Here is a 17884-nt window from a genome sequence, read left to right as displayed (position 1 = left end):
AAACTGGTGCCAGGAGTCTAGCAGTCCATCTGAACAAAAGGCTCTTATACTTAAACAGATATACGTGTGTTTGCTATACCATATATCAGCAAGAGAAGATACGACCTCTCATAGAAGGTGTGTGATCTATGCCAGAACCCTCTGAAGAGGAGTGAACGCACCCCCCTCTTCATGTTACACAGAGTTGTTACAGACCTCCTAGGATGAGACATTCTTTCAATCTACAAATGGTTACATACTTCTAAGCATATATATAAATATATATTTCTGGGCATAAATGACAATCCAACAATACAAATCTAACAAAAACACTTCCACTTTGGTAGAGCTGATGGTGTTATAGGAAGGAAGACTAACTGATGTGCTGAATCGGTGGCAAAGATTAAGAGGTGTGGCCCAATACTATTGACCGAAGTGTCAAAAGAAGAGCTTCAAGAAGACTGTTCCTAAAATCTATTTATAGAAATGACAATGAAAACTTGCCTGGAGCTCAGGCTGTGTTGAGGAATAAATGTGGCGACACTAAATGTCAACTTTCAAGTTCACTGGAATTCTGCAAACACATTTTTTCCTTACAGTGTATGCCCAAGTATGTTTGCACACGTTTCAATAAATCATTGCATCTATTTATCATCAATATATAAAATATAAATATGTGTAGTTCAGGTCTCTTGCGCAGCCCTGTAGTTTATAAATAATATATTATAACAATGTAAGCACACCCCCTTTAATCCAACCCTAAGTAAACGCTACACTTTCAACAAGCGCTTCTTGATGACGTAAGTGGCTGCATTGCGCCTGGCGTTGTCCTTGGATACGGGATTTCTCCTCTTAGCTTGTTTCGCTACTCCGTCTTTGCTCGCTTGGCTGATGTTTTGTCGGTGTAGGCTCACAGAAGTTGCCTCTTAGTATAACTGATAGGAGTGGGACAGCATGAGCGGTATCGACTACAGCGTGTGGGACCACATCTACGTGTCAGACGATGAAGATGTCACGTGCCCGTTCGTGGACACTCCGAGCTTGTTCAGAATGAGACACCGGGTCAGCAGTGACAGTAGTGCTAGCCGTGAAGTTTGGAGTGCTACACCTGGTTAGTCTTCCCACTAGTAAACCTGTAGTAGCAAACCGAGAGGGAGTAGACAGTTTGAGCAGCCGGTGTTACTTATGTGTAAATATACAGCGGATATACGCAATTCGGCTGCAGGCTTATTTTAAGCCTTTAGTTTCGTAAAGGCAGCCACCGATAGAGAAAGAAAAAGCAACGCTGTGTGTGAGATAGTGAGGTAATTCTGTAAAGTTTTGGGGGGTTTCCATATACTTTGCTGTTGGGTAACATCAGGTTATTTTAAAAGGGGAAATTACTTGAAATCCTTTAGCATCTGAAACATGGTAAACAACAAGGCATTTGAAGGAAGAAGGCAAAAAAAAAAAATACTAAAAGAGGAAGACAGCTCTTAAAGAGAAGTCCACTGCCAAATTAACAACAACAAAAAATGTTTCCAAAGTCAAAAAAAGAACCACTAGAAGAGATTAAAAGTTTACTTTAAATGATCAAAACATACAAATGAAACCTGCAGTGTCATTTAACAGGAAATGTAACATGTAGCATGTCTGCTCCTGATCTCCAAAGTAATAATAGGCTTTCCTGGAGCTTTCAGTCCCCCCCTACACTCTGCTTGATGAGCTTTTCCTGAGCTTTCTAATGCACTCTCAGAGTCTTCATCTCTTTAATGGTAAACACATTAAAAGTATGCTCATCTAAAATGTGTATTGTACACTGAAGAGATGTCACATGTTTAATGTTCGACAGCAGTTTTTCTTCTCTGATTTTCATTTTAAGTTTGAAACGCATGCCAGGATTTTGAGAAGAAAATTAATCTAAATGACATTAGTTAGAAGGTAAAAAGGAGTTTGTGTAAGTAAGATTAAAGTGCGTTTGCTACAGTAACACTGTTGGTCAGACTGTGTCTGTCTGTGGAAACTGGCTCTGATAAGCTTATCTCATTGTTACCGTAGAAAGTGAAAGGTTCTAGAGAAACTTTCATTTCAGTATTTCCCTGGCTTCTGTTGCCTATTGTGTCACCTGTTTGTTTTTTTAACACTTTACAGTTTGAAACATAAAAACTTTCCAGGATAACGGGAAAGTTTTTACATTAACACCACTGTGTTTGAAATGTTAACTGTGGAGAAGAAAATTCCAGTTAGATTTTTTGAACTGTGCGACTGTATAAATGTGACCACATCATGTAAACTCACTCATGCACTTACACAGTGTCAATAAAGCTCCCAAAAGTCAAGGCAAGAATTTGTTCAGAGACTGTTGAACTCAGACTCCAGTTGGAGTTCAATGACCTTGTTTTCCCGTCTGCACTGCAAACACATTTAAAACTAAAAGAGGCCAAAGGGCTGTGAAACAAGCTCTGAGGTCTCATGATTGCGGTTATTTGTCACCTTGTTGGTCGCTCTGTAGATTTCATTCTTCTGCGTAAGCTGAGCCAATCATGTGCTACCTTTTTCAGTCAGGAAGGAACATGTCATGGAGACACATGAGATATGTGAAAAAAAAATGGCAACACAGCTTCTGTAAATAGAACATTTCAGCAGTCAGTGCACTCTGTGCTGCTGTTTATTTTTAATGTCACTGCTTGCGCTGCCAAAAAAAAAAAAACCCAAGCACATGCAGTTCATCTGTAAGGTTTGGGCTGCAGTACAACCTTGTACTAAAGTACCACTCAACAGGTTTCCATAGATATTATGTTCTGTTGGACACGAGTTACCATGGTGATAAAGCTTGGTTGAAGAGCACCACCTTCGACACAATAACAACTCTTAACGGTAGATTCACACAGGGAGAAATAAAACAAAATAATGTGATGCTATAAATATATCCAGCTGTTTCTATGTGCAGTGTTGAGCAAAAGTCTGAATCTGTGCCTTTGTTCTATTCAGGTATGCTTTTACTGCACTGGCAGTGTTTTTGAGATCAGTGTCGTGGTGAAAAATGAAGCCGATAGCTGAACTGCAAATGAGTGAAAAAGCAGTTAGTGTCCTAAGAAAATCCTTTAAACCTTTAAGAAATCCTGAAGAGCTATTACTCAAGACCACTTTTAAAAAGGACAAGAAACTCTGGCCCCTGGAAGCAAAACATAAAGAAAAGAGTAGTAGCCCAGCACTTTTTTCACTGTTCTTTTAAGCCTGTTATTAGCACACAGTACCTTTAATATAACGGTCAACAACAAATCATCAGTGCATACACACAAGCACTACAGATATCACGTTAGATATACTAAAAAGAAACGTGTCAAAGCCAAAACTGTAGCAACCAAAGCACGGCCGTGTCATCTCAATGATATTCTTTTTGGCAGCGGTCAGTCAAAGAGCATACAAACATGCTCGTTTGCTCTTCTTTTTAAATGCAGTCGTGCGCTACCAGAAGTACCAGATATTATTCTTGACCACTTCACCACCAGAAGTGGTCAAGAATAATATAATCTATAATCTATTATAACACAGCTCAGTCTTTCTTTTTTGTGGCTCAGAGAAAATATTGTGAGGCAACTTAAACTTATTGACCTTTGATCTTTCTCCTACATCAGGTATTGATTTTTTCTGTAGTTTTTAAATTCATTAAAATTCTTTAAAACTACAGAAAAGCAGTACCTGATGCAGGGAACTGCATTTGTACTTTTTTCCTATTATGCCATCTTTAAAGTGGGCCTGCAAAGCCCTTTTTCAGCTTCAGCTTTTTATTCTTAGACTTTGGAAGACTAGCTTGACATGATTCATAGATTAAAAATTTTCTCATTGACCATAAACAGCACCTCACTGCGTCCACTTCCTTGCTTTAAAGTCAGATTTCATCTGATTGGCTGCACCATTAAAAGCAGAAGGTTTAAATAGCTGGTGGGTGGGGCTTATGGTCTCACTGCCAAACCTACATGCCCTAGGTAACCATATTAGGATATCATTTGTCTTTGATAACAAACAGTCTGAAGTATAGTAAAAAACTGCCAGAGATTGAGCGATTAAAGGCGTGTCAGCTCTCTGGGTTACATACACTCACAGTGGGCCAACATTAAATTTGACACATTAAACAGGATACTTCTTATTTAAATATACTTATTGTATGTTTTCTCCCTACACAGTGTCCATATAGCTCTTGTCTTGGTGTCCCTGTTTCACTTTTAAATCACTTGTGCTTTCAGCTCGGTCTCTGCCTCATGCTTATTTTACTTTTGTCTCTTTGCTCCCGTCCACTCGGGACCTCCACAACAGAGCCGGCTGGAGAAAATGGTAGAGTTTCAGCACAGAGGGGAAGACCTGGAAACCAGCTTTGCAGAATGCAGGAGGCTATTAGAGGAAGCCCAGGGACGACTTGCATACCTAGAAGAAAGAATGAGGGAAGGAGGTGAGGATAAGGAGAGGGAGGCTGAGCTGAAAAAAGTCCAGACAGAAATAAAGAAACTGAAACAGGATGAGAAGTCCTTTGAGAAATTGCTAGAAGAACACCAAAAAGAAGAGAAGAAGCTGCCCTGGAATGTAGACACTATCAGCAAGGATGGTTTCAGCAAGGTAACGCAGGCCATCTGGGCCGCAGGATTTGTCAAATTTTCAGTTTCCTGATTTACATGTTGTCTTATCTTACTTTGCAGAGTGTGCTGAATTTTAAGCCTTTATCAAAGGAGGAAACTGGGGAGGAAAAGGTGGGGAACCACAAGAACTTTCTGAGGAAGTATGGGAAAGAAATCAAACTCTTTGGTAAGTGAGCTGGTTGTGTTTGTTGTGTTTCCCCCTATACTCCCACACAATGTTCTGCCTCACTACTTCCCTTATCTCGCTCTCTTCCACTGCTCTCCTCCTCCACCCGGTGGAAAATACGTGTCATTCGGAGTCTACAAATACATTTTTACTCATTGTCCCAGAGGTTTCAAAGACACTAAATTTATCATGGGCTCTGGACAGTCCTGTAGCTACAAGTTGTTAAATGTGTTGTAACGTGCAGTTTCTACTGATTGATAGCTCCATGTTCATAAGGTGCATGTTCATAAGAAACACTGAATGAGTGAGCTTCTTTACAGTGACAAAAAAGGGGATGGTTTACTGGTCTGGCCCACTTAAGATCACAGAGAGCCGGATGTGACCTGCTCTAAACCGACACAGCTTTTACTTGCAGTTTACTAACAGGATATAACCAATAAAATTTTTTTTTTTTTTTTTTTTGTGTCCCGTTTGGATCTTTAGCCATCAGAATTGTTGTCTTAAGGCCAAGAAAGATGCCAAGCGGATTTATTTTACCAAGTGGATCATCATGGCCTTGCCATATTGGTCCATTTGATTGACCTTTATTAGAATTATGTATTTATTTTATATTCAGTTGCTACAAACGGGACAGGACAGGGAGAAAGAATGAAAGAAAGAGAGGGAGAGAAAGAAAACCAAAGGGGAGAAGAGACGGTGAGAAGGGGGGGAAGAAAAAAAAAAAAAAAACACCTCGGTCACCTGTATGGAGAAAAAAACAGAAGAGAAAGCAAACAACAAAGAGCAACATAGTAAAAAAAAACGGCACCATCACAATAAACTAGCTAGCAGTAGATACTAAATAATAAACGATATTGTGCAGCACGCAAGATAGACAGCGCACAATGTGCTTTGAGGCAGCAGCCAAGAAAGCTGTAGTCCGCGTCTGTGAATACCCGTGTGTACGCCTGTGTGCATACCTGTGTGGATCAGCATGCTTGCATTCCAAAGGTTTCTCCATGTAACGATCTGCTAGGGAGTGTGGGGGGGCCACAGCCCCATCCTCCAGGGTATGAAGCAGGTATGGAGGAGATCAAAACTCCAGACATCCAGAGGCCCCCAGAACACAAGAGACCAAGGAAGACCAACAGAGGGGCAGCCGCGCCACTGTCCCAGAAAGAGCTGAGGAGAGTCCCAGATGAGGGCTCACTCAGCAGCCGCGGAGCAGAAGCCAGGGGGAGTTGCAGTGACGCGCCCGTGAGCTCCGCCGGCAGCCAGCTGTGCCTATGTGACCGAGCCCCAGGCCGAGAGGCCGGGGGCACCCCACCTCCGAAGTGGCCCGAGCGAGCCCCAGGCTCCAGGCCCCGATAAGCGGCCGTCAAGGAGTGAGCCGGTGTGTACCCGGACGCCCACCCCCACACACAAAGAACCACTAACGCACCGATGTCTGAGGGAGTCCGCCACTGGCAGGGGAAGTGGTGGTGGGTGGAGATAGGCCTCCAAACCTTGGAGGGCCTGAGGTGTCCCCAGAGAGGTGGCGTCTGATACCCAACCTGACATATAGACACAGACATACAGGCACACACAGATACAAACATCCATTCCCACCCTCATGCTCTCATATGCACTTACTGCACCCAGACCCAGGTGGTGTTACCCTTTTCCCTGCGGTGGGGAGAGGCAGACCGCCCCGACTCCGCAGCAGCAGGGAGGCCCCACACTCCAGACCGCAGTCGGACGGCCAACTCCTCCTAGCCCCCCCGCTCCAGCAGGCCGCAGAGAACGGGGGTGTGAGAAGACTCCAAACCTCCCTCCGCCCGCTCATTGTAGTGTTGATGCATATGTGTTCTAAGGTGCAATTAAAACCCAGGAGGGCATGGAGCTACCTGCCAAGGAGCAGCAGGTAAGCGCATGGTCCCTCCTGCTAGCCCTCAATGTCTACGTGTATTTAAAATTGAGAGGTGGGCAACGACGCCAGGGGTGAGGTGTACACCCTGATGGTAATTTGGACTCCGTGTATCGTGCCCACCCCCAAGATCCTATATGTATGTGTAATGAGAGTGTGAGTAATGTGAATGTCTAAGTTGTGGGATAAAATTGAGGCAGAGGCAGCCAGAAGGGGACAGAGGGGGGGGGGTAGCCTCCTCTGCACCCTGGTGACATACCCCTACTCCAAGGCCCTGCATGTGTGGGTGGTTGTGGTGCAGCGGGAAGGGGGAGGCAGCTGGAGATGGGGAGGGAAGGAAGGGAGGGGCAGGTGACCCCTCCCTGGGGCCAGCTCCCCCGCTGACCCCAGTAGGCACTCCCATACTCCGCGACCCGCCAGGGAAAGGGGGCCCAGGCCCATCCAGACCGGGGCCCAGCGCAGCAGCGACCCCCGGCCCCACCACAGAGAAAACTGCACCCACCCCACCATCCACTCATCTTCCAGACTACATGAGACAATAGACGCCCAGGCTGAGATCTTCCTCCACCTCTCCTGTATCTCCCCCTCCTGCAGAGAGTTCCTGAGGAGAGGAAAGCTCCTGCAAGGTGTGACAATCTCCCCCACCAGTTGAAGAGCCCCCCAGGTGGCTCGACGCACCGGCGGCACCCTGCGCCAGGGATGGGCCCCCATGCACCCACCCGCCCACAACACCGGCAACACACAAACCAGGACCCAAGGCCCCGAGGCCCGGCCAGGGCCCCAGCCCAGAGACGGAGCGCCCCCAGAACCTCACGCCCATCCCGGACCCACCCAGGGGCAGCCAGGCTACCAGGTCAGTAACCCACGTCCGTCAGCACAGACCCTCCCCTAGCCCCGCTGCACGCAGCCACGAGGAAACAGTCACCCGAGAGCCAAAAGAGCCCCCAACCGGAAATGACCGCTACCCCGGGTTGAGCCCCCCAAGGAAGATGCCTCCGGGGAACCCCCCGACGCCCTAAGCTTGTCCCTACCCCCACACCAATCACAACAGTGAAGGCGGGACCAAACTATGACCCCCCACCCCCACTAGGTGATGGAGCTGATCAAAGGAGCCCAGAACAATTGATCTGATGTGGTGGCAGAGGCTGTGTCAAGACTAATGTAATCTAATAGATAATTTCTATATTGGTTAGAATTAAGATTATTTTTATTTTTCCAGTTCATGAGGACTGTTTTCTTGGCTATGCATAGGGCAGTGGAAACCATATGGGCGATATTCTTATCTGAAGTGACATTATCTAATTGTCCGGTGAATTGGTTTGGCAGTGTAAGCAGTTGTTGGTAGACGTAAAGCCCATCTTCAGTTCAGTTCAGTTCAGTTCATTTTTATTTCAAACATTTCAAACATGTGCCTTCACAATCATTACAAAATATCATTCCATTATTTGTTTGAAAAGGAGTAGGCTGAAGTATTTACTTATTTGTCCCTACCCCCTCAAGTTTTACCTCTCATTCATTTAATTTTTTTTTGTCTTAAATTAAACAAACAACATATGAAACATATAAACATATGAAGTAAAACAAAACATAACATACATAAATCAAAAACAAGAAATTAGCAAGCCCCATCTTGAACATCCGATGACCTGTATAGTGCACTCTATGTAGTATTTTGTATTGTATTAATTGTAGACTGGGATTTTTAATCAATTTAAAGGTTTTTAAGCATACCTGAGACCAGAAGTTTTGGTCTAAGCTGACTGATAAATCTGCTTCCCACTTTGCAATAGGAAGGGATATTGATTCATCTAATTTAGAAAGTGTTCTGTATATTTTAGATAATAATTTGGGGGATTTAAGAGTAAGGAAATGTGCCGCACTTGGTGGTGTTTGTAATTCAACTTGACTGAGGTTAAATTTCTTTTTTACTATGGATTTAATTTGTTGATATTCTAAAAATCTTTTCTTGTTGATCCCATATTGTGCAACTAGTCTGTCAAATGGAATAAATTCTGTTCCCTCTAATATATGTTCTAAGTATTTAATTCCTTTACAACTCCATTTTGGGAAATTAATCATATTATTGTTTTGTAATATGTCAGGGTTATTCCAGATAGGTGTACGTTTGCATGGGATTAATGAAGATGCCGTCAATTTTAGAAACTCCCACCATGCTGTCAGAGAGAAGCTGATGTTGATACTTTTAAAGCATTCATGTCTTTTGATGTTTGAGCTAATAAATAGTAGGTCTGAAATCTCTAGATCCTTGCATAGTGCCTGTTCAACATCTAGCCAGGGCTCATCTAAGAAGGTATGTTTTGACCATTCTGAGATGAACTGAAGCCTGTTGGCTAAGAAGTATTGGTGAAAATTAGGCAGATCTAATCCTCCTCTATCCTTGGTTCTTTGTAGCGTTTTTAAGCTGATACGCAGGGGTTTATCTTTCCAAAGGAATTTGGAAATATATGAATCCAGAGATCTGAACCAATCTTGTGATGGTTTGTTAGGGATCATCAAAAATAAGTAATTTATTTTTGGCAAGATCATCATTTTTATAGTGGCGACCCTTCCCATGAGTGATATGGGTAAAGATTTCCATCTAGTCAGATCGCCTTCTACTTTCTTTAGAAGTTGGATGTGGTTTAATTTAGTTAAGTCTGAAAGCTTAGGAGAAACATTAATACCTAAATATTTAATATTTCCGGATTGCAGTGGGGCAGGAGCAGTTAATGGGGAGAACTGTAGATTTTGGCCAGTTAATTGAATAATCTGAAACTCTTGAAAACCAGTTTATTAGAGTAATTACCTCAGAGAGGTTGGTTTGTGTGTTTTGCAGAAAAAGCAACCCATCATCCGCATAGAGACTGATTTTATGTTCTATGTTCTTACATTTTATGCCCTTAATTGTTGTAGCCTGTCTAAATGCTGCTGCTAGAGGTTCGATAAAAATTGCAAAAAGTGAAGGGGAGAGTGGGCATCCCTGTCTGGTGCCCCTCAGGAGACAGAAGCTGGAGGATGTCTGGTCATTTGTTCTGATACGAGCTGTTGGGGAATTGTATAATATTCTTATCCAGTTTATGAAAGAGTTTCCAAAACCAAATTTGTGTAAAGTTGCGAATAAAAATTTCCAGTTAACTCTGTCAAATGCTTTTTCTGCATCTAGAGATAATATTATGGTTTCGATGTTTTTATTGTATGAGTAGTCAATTAAATTAAGTAATCTACGAGTGTTTGTTGAGGAGTGCCGACCTTTTATGAAACCAGTTTGGTCAGGATGAATTAAGAGGGGGGTTATTTTCTCTAATCTCTTTGAGAGAGCTTTGCAGATTATTTTAAGGTCTACATTTAAAAGAGAAACTGGACGATAGCTTGAGGGAAATAAAGGGTCTTTGCCTGGTTTTAGCAGGAGACTAATGTTGGCAGAATTCATATTTGGTGGTAGTCTGCCATTTTCCTCGATTTCCTGCAACATTCCGTGGAATACTGGTGCCAGAATTGTCCAGAATTCTTTGTAGAATTCTGCAGGGAAGCCGTCTGGACCTGGAGCCTTATTATTGGGCATACTTATCAGGGCTTCCTGGAGTTCACTTGGCGTCAGTGGCGAATCCAGTTCCATTGCTTGACTGTCTAGTAATTTTGGAAGAGTTACGTTGTCAAGAAACAGATCAATTTCATTTTTAGATGGGTTTATTTGTGGTGAGTATAAAGTTTCATAGAAATCCCTAAAAATGTTGTTTATTCTTCCAGGGTCATATATTGTGTTCCCGGATAAATCTTTAGCAGCACATATAGTTGTTTTTTCTTTATTTATTTTTAACTGGTTAGCTAGAAATCGACCTGATTTGTTACTGTGTTCAAAATTCTGCAAGCGAAGTCTTTGTATAAGGAATTGTGTTTTTTTATTAATAGTTTCATTTAATTCTAATTTTGTCTTGCGTATTTTGTTCAATGTTTCCTGATCTTGGTCGCACGCGTAGGCTTCTTCTAGTGATTTGATGGTTTTTTCTAATTCCTGAATATTTTTGTTTTCTTCTTTCTTTTTATGTGATGAGAAAGAAATTATTTTACCTCTCATCACAGCTTTCCCTGCTTCCCATAGAACAGAAGCAGATATTCCGGGAGTGTCATTAAAGTCTAAATATGAAGTCCATTCCTTTTTAAAATATTTAATAAAGTCTTCATCTTTAAGCAATGATGTATTAAATCTCCAGTTTTTACTTGGCGTAGTATTATTCTTGTGCATTAGTGTTAAAGATACAGGAGCATGATCGCTGATAGCTATAGGATGAATCTCAGTGTCTGAAATGTCACACAGCAGTGAGCTGCTGACCAGAAAATAATCCAGACGAGAGTAAGAGTGATGAACATGCGAGAAAAAAGTATATTCCTTACTGTTGGGGTGAAGGGAGCGCCATGCATCGCGAAGGCCAAAGTCGCTCATATACTGTTTGATTATATTTGTGGATTGACAATTGCGCTGAGTTCCTGTTGTGTTGAGCCTATCCATGTCTTCATTTAGTCCAAGGTTGAGGTCACCGCCAAGAATGAGTGTGCAATCGAGGTGATCAGAGAGTGTACTAAAAAATCCGTGGAAGAATGAGGGTTCATCAACATTTGGACCATATATACTTTCAATACATAGTTTTTTGTTCAATATTGATAGATTAATAATTAGAAATCTACCCTCTGGATCTATAACTGTATCGAGTACTGTAAAATTAACATTTTTATGTATTAAAATTGCTACTCCCCGTTGTCTAGAATTATAACAGGCTGCAAACACGTTAGGAAACTCAGGTGTTTGAAGTTAGTTTAAACCTGTGACAGGTCTGTGAGTTTCTTGTAATAAAACAACATCTGCCTGTAGTTTTTTAAGCTGGTTAAATATCTTTAACCTCTTTCCTCTTTCCAATTAAATTTTTTTAAGTGTGGATTTCCTGTTTGTAAAATTATGCTTGGAGTGACATTAACAGGACCACACCCAGTATATCCTGAAGGGACTTCCACTCGCTCAGATTGCCTGCTGATTAAATGCCTTCAGCTTTTGTGTGCCAGAGTTCTTCTGAAACTAAACAAACTGGGGAGGGGTCATGGAGAAGGAGGGTGTTGGGTCTGTGTTTCCACAAGCCCCGCTAATTCTAGAGAATTTCTTTCATCATAGTTAAAACAATGTACAAATGGTAAACATAAAAATGACAATCATTTAACAATTCACTCTAACAGAGGGAGTATGTTTTTAACTGCGTCACATAGAAACGGATAAAGAGTAAAATTTAGTGTGTCCACACACTTTCTTAAAAAGATTCCCCTTTTCCTATCTTAGAAGCTGTTGATTTTTATGACTTATCTTATCAGCCCATATTAATGTTAATAATTATTATTGTTGTCACAGACTTAATGGAGTTCCCCTTAAAATGGGTTGTGTAAGCAGTCAAATATTTCTAAAAAAGGGATGAGTTGAGTACCAAGAACAGCAGTGATTTCGCAACTGGAGCCAGTATTTCAGTAACTGAAAGCAAAGGACTTACAAAGTGTTTGCTTTGTAAGTCCTTATACACACTGTTATACACAGTATACACTGTTACTGTAGTGGGTATTCATAATAAACATGGACAAAGTTTCAAACAATGAAGTTAGCATAGGAAAAAAAGCTCAGGCTTTACGCTGCTCTGAACATTTTTCATACTCTTGCTCCTGATGTCACTGGCAGCGGATATCCCAATACTGTTTATTAAGAGCACAATAGTGGCTGTGTGAGCAGAAGAAATAACCAGCTGCTATGTTTATGAGAGCAGCTATTCAAAAGGAAGCTGGCTAAAATAAAGGGGAAAGAGCATTTTAATGGTGGTGACAGTGGGTGAGAAGAATTTTCCTGAGAACTGACAAAGCAATGAAAAGAAGTCCAAGATCTCATTTTGTAAGATCTAAAAATATTGAAGCTGATCTCTATTTCCATTCTTTTTTCAATCATATAACTTCTGGAGATGTGCTTGTGCTCAGCATAATGCTCAATACGATGGCGTCTTCCAGGGATGCTGCGGCGCTGGGATGACAGTCAGCAGTATCTGTCAGACCACCCGCACCTGGTGTGCGAAGAGACTGCTAATTACCTTGCTGTCATCTGTATCGAGTATGAGATAGATGAGGTGAGTGCAGTGAGGAGCGTGTGAGTGCGTGTTGAGGTTGAAATTCAGGCAGGTAGAGCCTTCAAAACTCTCAATATGCTTGCAGAAACACGCCCTGATGGAGCAGGTGGCCCACCAAGCCATCGTCATGCAGTTCATCTTGGATTTGGCTCGGACGCTGAAAGTTGACCCAAGAGGCTGCTTCAGACAGTTCTTCTCAAAGATCAAGGTATGCTACTTAAACATGCCTTACTGTGCAGTCGCTATGCTCAAGAGAATTCAGTCATTGTCATATGCGTGCATGTCCATGTCAGACTCTAGATAAGTCGTACCAAGATGCATTTGAGCATGAGCTGGAGATGCTAAAGGAGCGGGTCCGCAGTTCTGCACAGACTCGTATGGAGAATGCTGTGAAAGAGTTGGAGGAGGAGGAAATACAGAAGAGACTGGGCCCAGGTTGTTTGGACCCTGTAGAGGTCTATGAATCGCTACCAAAGGTAGGCCATACATGCAGACACACTCTGGAGAGAGTTTTGGAACAGCAGTTTTTCATGCAAACTTCCCGCCCCCAGTCTCTTTCCTTGCTCTCTGTTTTCGTATCCCAGAGTTTGTAGCACACTCTCTTTGTTTTTCAGAATAATTCATGGGGCGTGTTTAGAAAGTCAAAGGTTCCTACACACACTGTAAGCTTCTGCAACATTTTATGCAATCGCACACTGCAGCTAAACACCTCACTGTCTTGTTGTTAAATTGCCTCAACTTTTAAACATTGTTAAAGTGTCCTAACTGTACACAGTAGCTCAGACGCTTTGTTTTGGTATACCAGGTGAAGCTAAAAGCCCAGAAAAGTCAAAACTACAAATTAGCTCAGAGAAGCTGTAATTATCCAGTGAGGAGTGGCTAGGAAGTGGAAGAAGAAATAACAGGCTTTTGAAGGATGGACGATGCAGTCTTCTTAAACGTAGATATATTTAGAGAATATAGCTTCTCCTTAACTATTTAAAATTTAACACATTCACACAACAAAGACGAGCTCCTCCTCCTTCATGCTACACTTGACACATGCTAACCCTGTTGTAGTCATAAAGTAAAGGCCTAATTATCCATGCAGTTTATGTTTTTTATAGATAATTACAGTCCTGTTGTTGGAATATTCTTCTCTTACTCGTTTTGTTTTTTGTTCTTTTTAAATCAAACAGACTTCAGCATTAAACCTAACCTTGATAAGTGATTCTACTTTGAACTCACACAACATTATATAATGTTATTCGGGGGGACTTAGTTGGTAATCTTAACTTGCATGTATTGTTCCGGCGTTCTCATTGGATGGATTGTTTATGCACCTTTACTTTAGCTTCACTGACGTTGTGTTTCACAGCCAAGGTTTCTTTTCAAAGACTGAAAGGTCATTAAAAGTCCCTCTCATCTCATGCCATAAAAAAGAAAAGCCTTGTTACTTTGATAATCGTGTAGTTTGTGCAAGTGATCGTGTTGCCATTTGGATAATCAGGTGAGTCGGTAGAATAAAGGTCAGCAGAGTGGACTCCACCTGTCAGACGTGTGTGCAGTGCAAGGTAAACACTAGCAGGTTTACATATGTGCTTCAAATAAGTTACGCTAACGTTTCCTTCTGTTCAAGAAAGCAAGTTCATATTAATATAAAAGGAGAAGAGTGATGAATTTATTGTCTCATAGGAGGTAAAGAGGAGCTTTCATGAGAAGAACATTCAGATGCTGCAAGAAGCTATGAGCAAGCTGGACCCTGAGGTGTGTGTGTGTCTCTGCCTAAAATAATTTATAGTCATTAAAAGCGGCCTGATCAGAAAGTTTCTGTGTTTGTTCTTGCTGTCTCAAACTGTTGTCACCATGTTTTTTCTGTCTATAGGAAGGAAAATACCACCTGAAGAGGTGTATTGACTCTGGATTGTGGGTCCCTGATTCCAGAGGGGATGAGGATGGGGAGGAAGATGGGGACCAGGAAGAGGATTAATAATACTTTATTATAAACCTAGTCAGTGTACCGACTGTGTGTTGTTATATAAGTGTTGTTTCTGGCTGCTTAGTTTTTAAATGTCTCCATGTTAAACTAAATCTAGTCAATTAACTGCATATACATATACTGTGAAATGTGCATTGTATATTTTTTAATAAAGGAGTATTTGAAGGTTAGTTTTAAAGAAGTATTTTTATGAATCAGTTCTTATTATTGTTACTGACAGTATTGACAGATTTATCCCTGCTGTTAATCATCTTTAAAAAGCCAGTTCTCTCAAACATGTTAATACAATCTATGTTTTGAAACTCTATAGTTACTCAGGATGTACTTTTAGTTTCACAGTTGTAGCTGGGTCACGTTTCTCTGCAGCTTATAAAAACACTCTTCTCTCTCAGTATGAACGCTTCATGTCACCGTCCATGTCAGGCGTAAAGAGCAGTTTTTTCTGCTTGGTTGTGTCTGTTGTCCCATTGTGGTCAACAGCGCCACCTAAAGTCGTATTTGGGGAAAGATGGCCGAGGCGGTGTGGTCGACAGCTTTTTTGTGATTGTTGAATCTTAAGTTCATTAAAGATGTAACTGTTAAATAATATATCAACAGAGAATGAGCTGGACACATGCATATAATCTTTATTATTTAGTTAACTTGAAATAAAGTTAATTCATTAATAGATGTGTCGATTGTTGCATTATTTTGATTTATTTATTTATTTTTATTCTTGCGAAACTTCATTAAATTTTTTTATGTTTTGGCAACATAGCTTTGATAAACTGTCGTGCCAGTGAAGCACCATTGGACTGGATTAAATTTGAATTTAAATATCAAGCTAAAGGCACAAGTTAAATGAATAAAGCAAAAAGAAAGATCCTGTACAAACACACATTTTATAGATTTATTCCAGTGACTGAAAAGGAAGTTACACTATATGTTACTCAAGCTCAACAAGTATTGAGTTTAGGTCATAAAAAAGTGTGCTGCTTTGAATTTAAAGAAAGACGTTTAACAGTGAGCAGGCTTATTATGCACTGATGACATCATATGAAATTTTAATACAGATAAATTTAAGTTTAGGGCTTTATAGTTCTTGAGAACATCAGCAGCCATCTGTGCTAACTCAGTGACATGAATCCAACATCTTTGTTTTTAATCCTCTTTCTCCATCTTTACTTCACACAGTCTATCGCAGCTTGTGTAATACCCTTCATAGCATGACAGAGGGCACTTTGATGCTTCACTGTTATCCCACACCCCACCCAAAGTGACATCAGGTGGACACACTGAAACAAGAAAAATAGAAAAAAATCACTTTAAAAATAAAGAAAAGTTTACTAGAACGTGTTTAAGCTGGTGTAAGTTTATCTTGCTACTACTATGATTTTTCCAGTTTACAGTGACGGACACAAGACACAATATTTTATGCATATATGCTTGTTTTTATGACAGTGTATCATTGGTATGATGCACCTTATACCATAATACACCATATTATAAGTAAGTTGCCAAATATGCTGGCTCTTATTCAGCTATGTTTGAAACAATTCAGATTGAGCGCCTGAAAATCTGTGGAAACATTATCAGTTTATTGCTGGTTTTTGTGGGCTTTTGTGGTTAGGTGCGGACATTTCAGACTAAAACTGGCAACTGTTTTTATTTATGATCACAAAGCTGAACACAACATTGCCGCTTTGGACATATATTAAGTAAACAGTTTGCTTGATCAACGATTTGATGTTTTAGTCATTAAAATGTTGAATAAAGTCTCCAGCCCATTCAGATCATTTTCTCTTTTTTGACAAACTGACATTTCAGCTCGGGTTTTGCTGCTTGTGTCTACTCTGGAGTTTCTTATGCTGTATTTGTCCCTGGAAGTCTCTCTTACAATAAACTGAGCTTAACTACTGTCCATTTATTTTTCTCTAAGTGCTCTCTCTCGCTCTCTCTCTCTCTCGCTCCCTGCCACTTGCATAATGAATTGCTGGGCCGCTCTCTCTCTCTCTCTCTCTCTCTCTCTCTCTCTCTCTCTCTCTCTCTCTCTCTCTCTCTCTCGCTCCCTGCCACTTGCATAATGAATTGCTGGGCCGCTCTCTCTCTCTCGCTCTCCTTCATAATTAATTGGTGGGTTTGATTTAGCATTCTAAATCAATTTTTTCGAGGCAAAGCGTCTTTGCGCTGTCACTTTTGCAAATAGGGAACAATCAGTGCAGGTCCTGGGGAGGAATCAAATCTAGATAATGCCTATAAAAGCTGATGGGAGAATAACAGAACAGCAAGGCAGCGTCATGGAAAAAAAAATGTTTGTGTGTGTGTGTGTGTGTGCGTGGACAATTTCTATTATTATTTGGCTGTAATGCTAACAAATCAGATCCTCTCTCAATGACAAAAGGCAGCACAGGTTTAGTATCTGCTCAAGCTATTCTATTCACAGTTTCTGTGAGTATCAGTGTCTGTCTGAAAAACTAAAACACTGGCTCAGTGTTTCTCCTTCCTGCTTCTCACGTGTGAATTTGCTGCCTTAATTTGTCCTAGAACAAAAGGCATTGAATACCATGCATTGTGATGACCCCTGGAAACCTACCTATCTATCTATCTATCTATCTATCTATCTATCTATCTATCTATCTATCTATCTATCTATCTATCTATCTATCTATCTATCTATCTATCTATCTATCTATCTATCTATCTATCTATCTATCTATAAGACGTTTATTGCCATATATGCTGTAAAACACAGTGGTTATGTGGGCTCCTTTCACACCAATACATAACTTAAATAAACAAAAATAGAAAAATAATATGCACAAGAAAAATTAAATAAACAAAGCAAGTACTGTGCAGAAGGGTAGAGTGTATTCAGACTATAAAGTGTGATTGCTTATGCGTACTATAACAATCTTATGATATAATATTGTACCTTACAATATAAAGCGGCTGTTTGTTGGCTGGTGCTTTATAAATAAACCTTGGTTGAAAATTAAATAAATACAAAAGATACAGAAACAGTGTATTGAGAACTGTGCTGCATGCCCTTGAATGGCTGTAAAAATAGCAAAGAGGCGTGGGAGGAAAAAAGGAGAAATGAATGCTTATTGTGATCTGTGGGTTGTTGTTTTTTTTAAT

General features: G+C 40.8%; 1 protein-coding gene across 2 annotated transcripts; it reads left to right on the top strand.

Annotated features, from left to right (window-relative positions):
• The first annotated feature begins 823 nt into the window (after positions 1-823).
• LOC146572231 (hsp90 co-chaperone Cdc37-like) lies at positions 824-15434 on the top strand. Of its 2 annotated transcripts, none has more exons than XM_085276260.1 (8): positions 824-1041; positions 4276-4572; positions 4653-4758; positions 12674-12789; positions 12875-12997; positions 13083-13265; positions 14464-14535; positions 14654-15434. In XM_085276260.1, the coding sequence occupies exons 1-8, from the start codon at positions 934-936 to the stop codon at positions 14756-14758; spliced, it is 1110 nt and encodes a 369-aa protein (XP_085132386.1). In that variant the 5' UTR covers positions 824-933; the 3' UTR covers positions 14759-15434. The 2 variants fall into 2 exon arrangements, with proteins under 2 accessions (XP_085132386.1, XP_085132387.1); XM_085276261.1 differs by having other exon boundaries at positions 899-1090.
• The last annotated feature ends 2450 nt before the right edge of the window (positions 15435-17884 follow it).

This window comes from Mchenga conophoros, linkage group LG6, assembly GCF_057382185.1.
Source record: "Mchenga conophoros isolate Kocher_MC1m ecotype Shallow Benthic linkage group LG6, M_conophoros_male_GT1.1, whole genome shotgun sequence".
NCBI classification, from domain to species: domain Eukaryota; kingdom Metazoa; phylum Chordata; class Actinopteri; order Cichliformes; family Cichlidae; genus Mchenga; species Mchenga conophoros.
The sequence above is the reverse complement of the archived record's forward strand: the minus strand, read 5'-3'. Positions and strand labels throughout refer to the sequence as shown.

Excerpts from the sequence above, each read along its gene's own strand:
- LOC146572231 (XM_085276260.1), top strand. The coding sequence starts at position 934 with ATGAGCGGTATCGACTACAGCGTGTGGGACCACATCTACGTGTCAGAC. Across the intron at positions 13,266-14,463 it reads TCTATGAATCGCTACCAAAG|GAGGTAAAGAGGAGCTTTCA; the intron begins GTAGGCCATACA and ends ATTGTCTCATAG. Across the intron at positions 14,536-14,653 it reads TGAGCAAGCTGGACCCTGAG|GAAGGAAAATACCACCTGAA; the intron begins GTGTGTGTGTGT and ends TTCTGTCTATAG.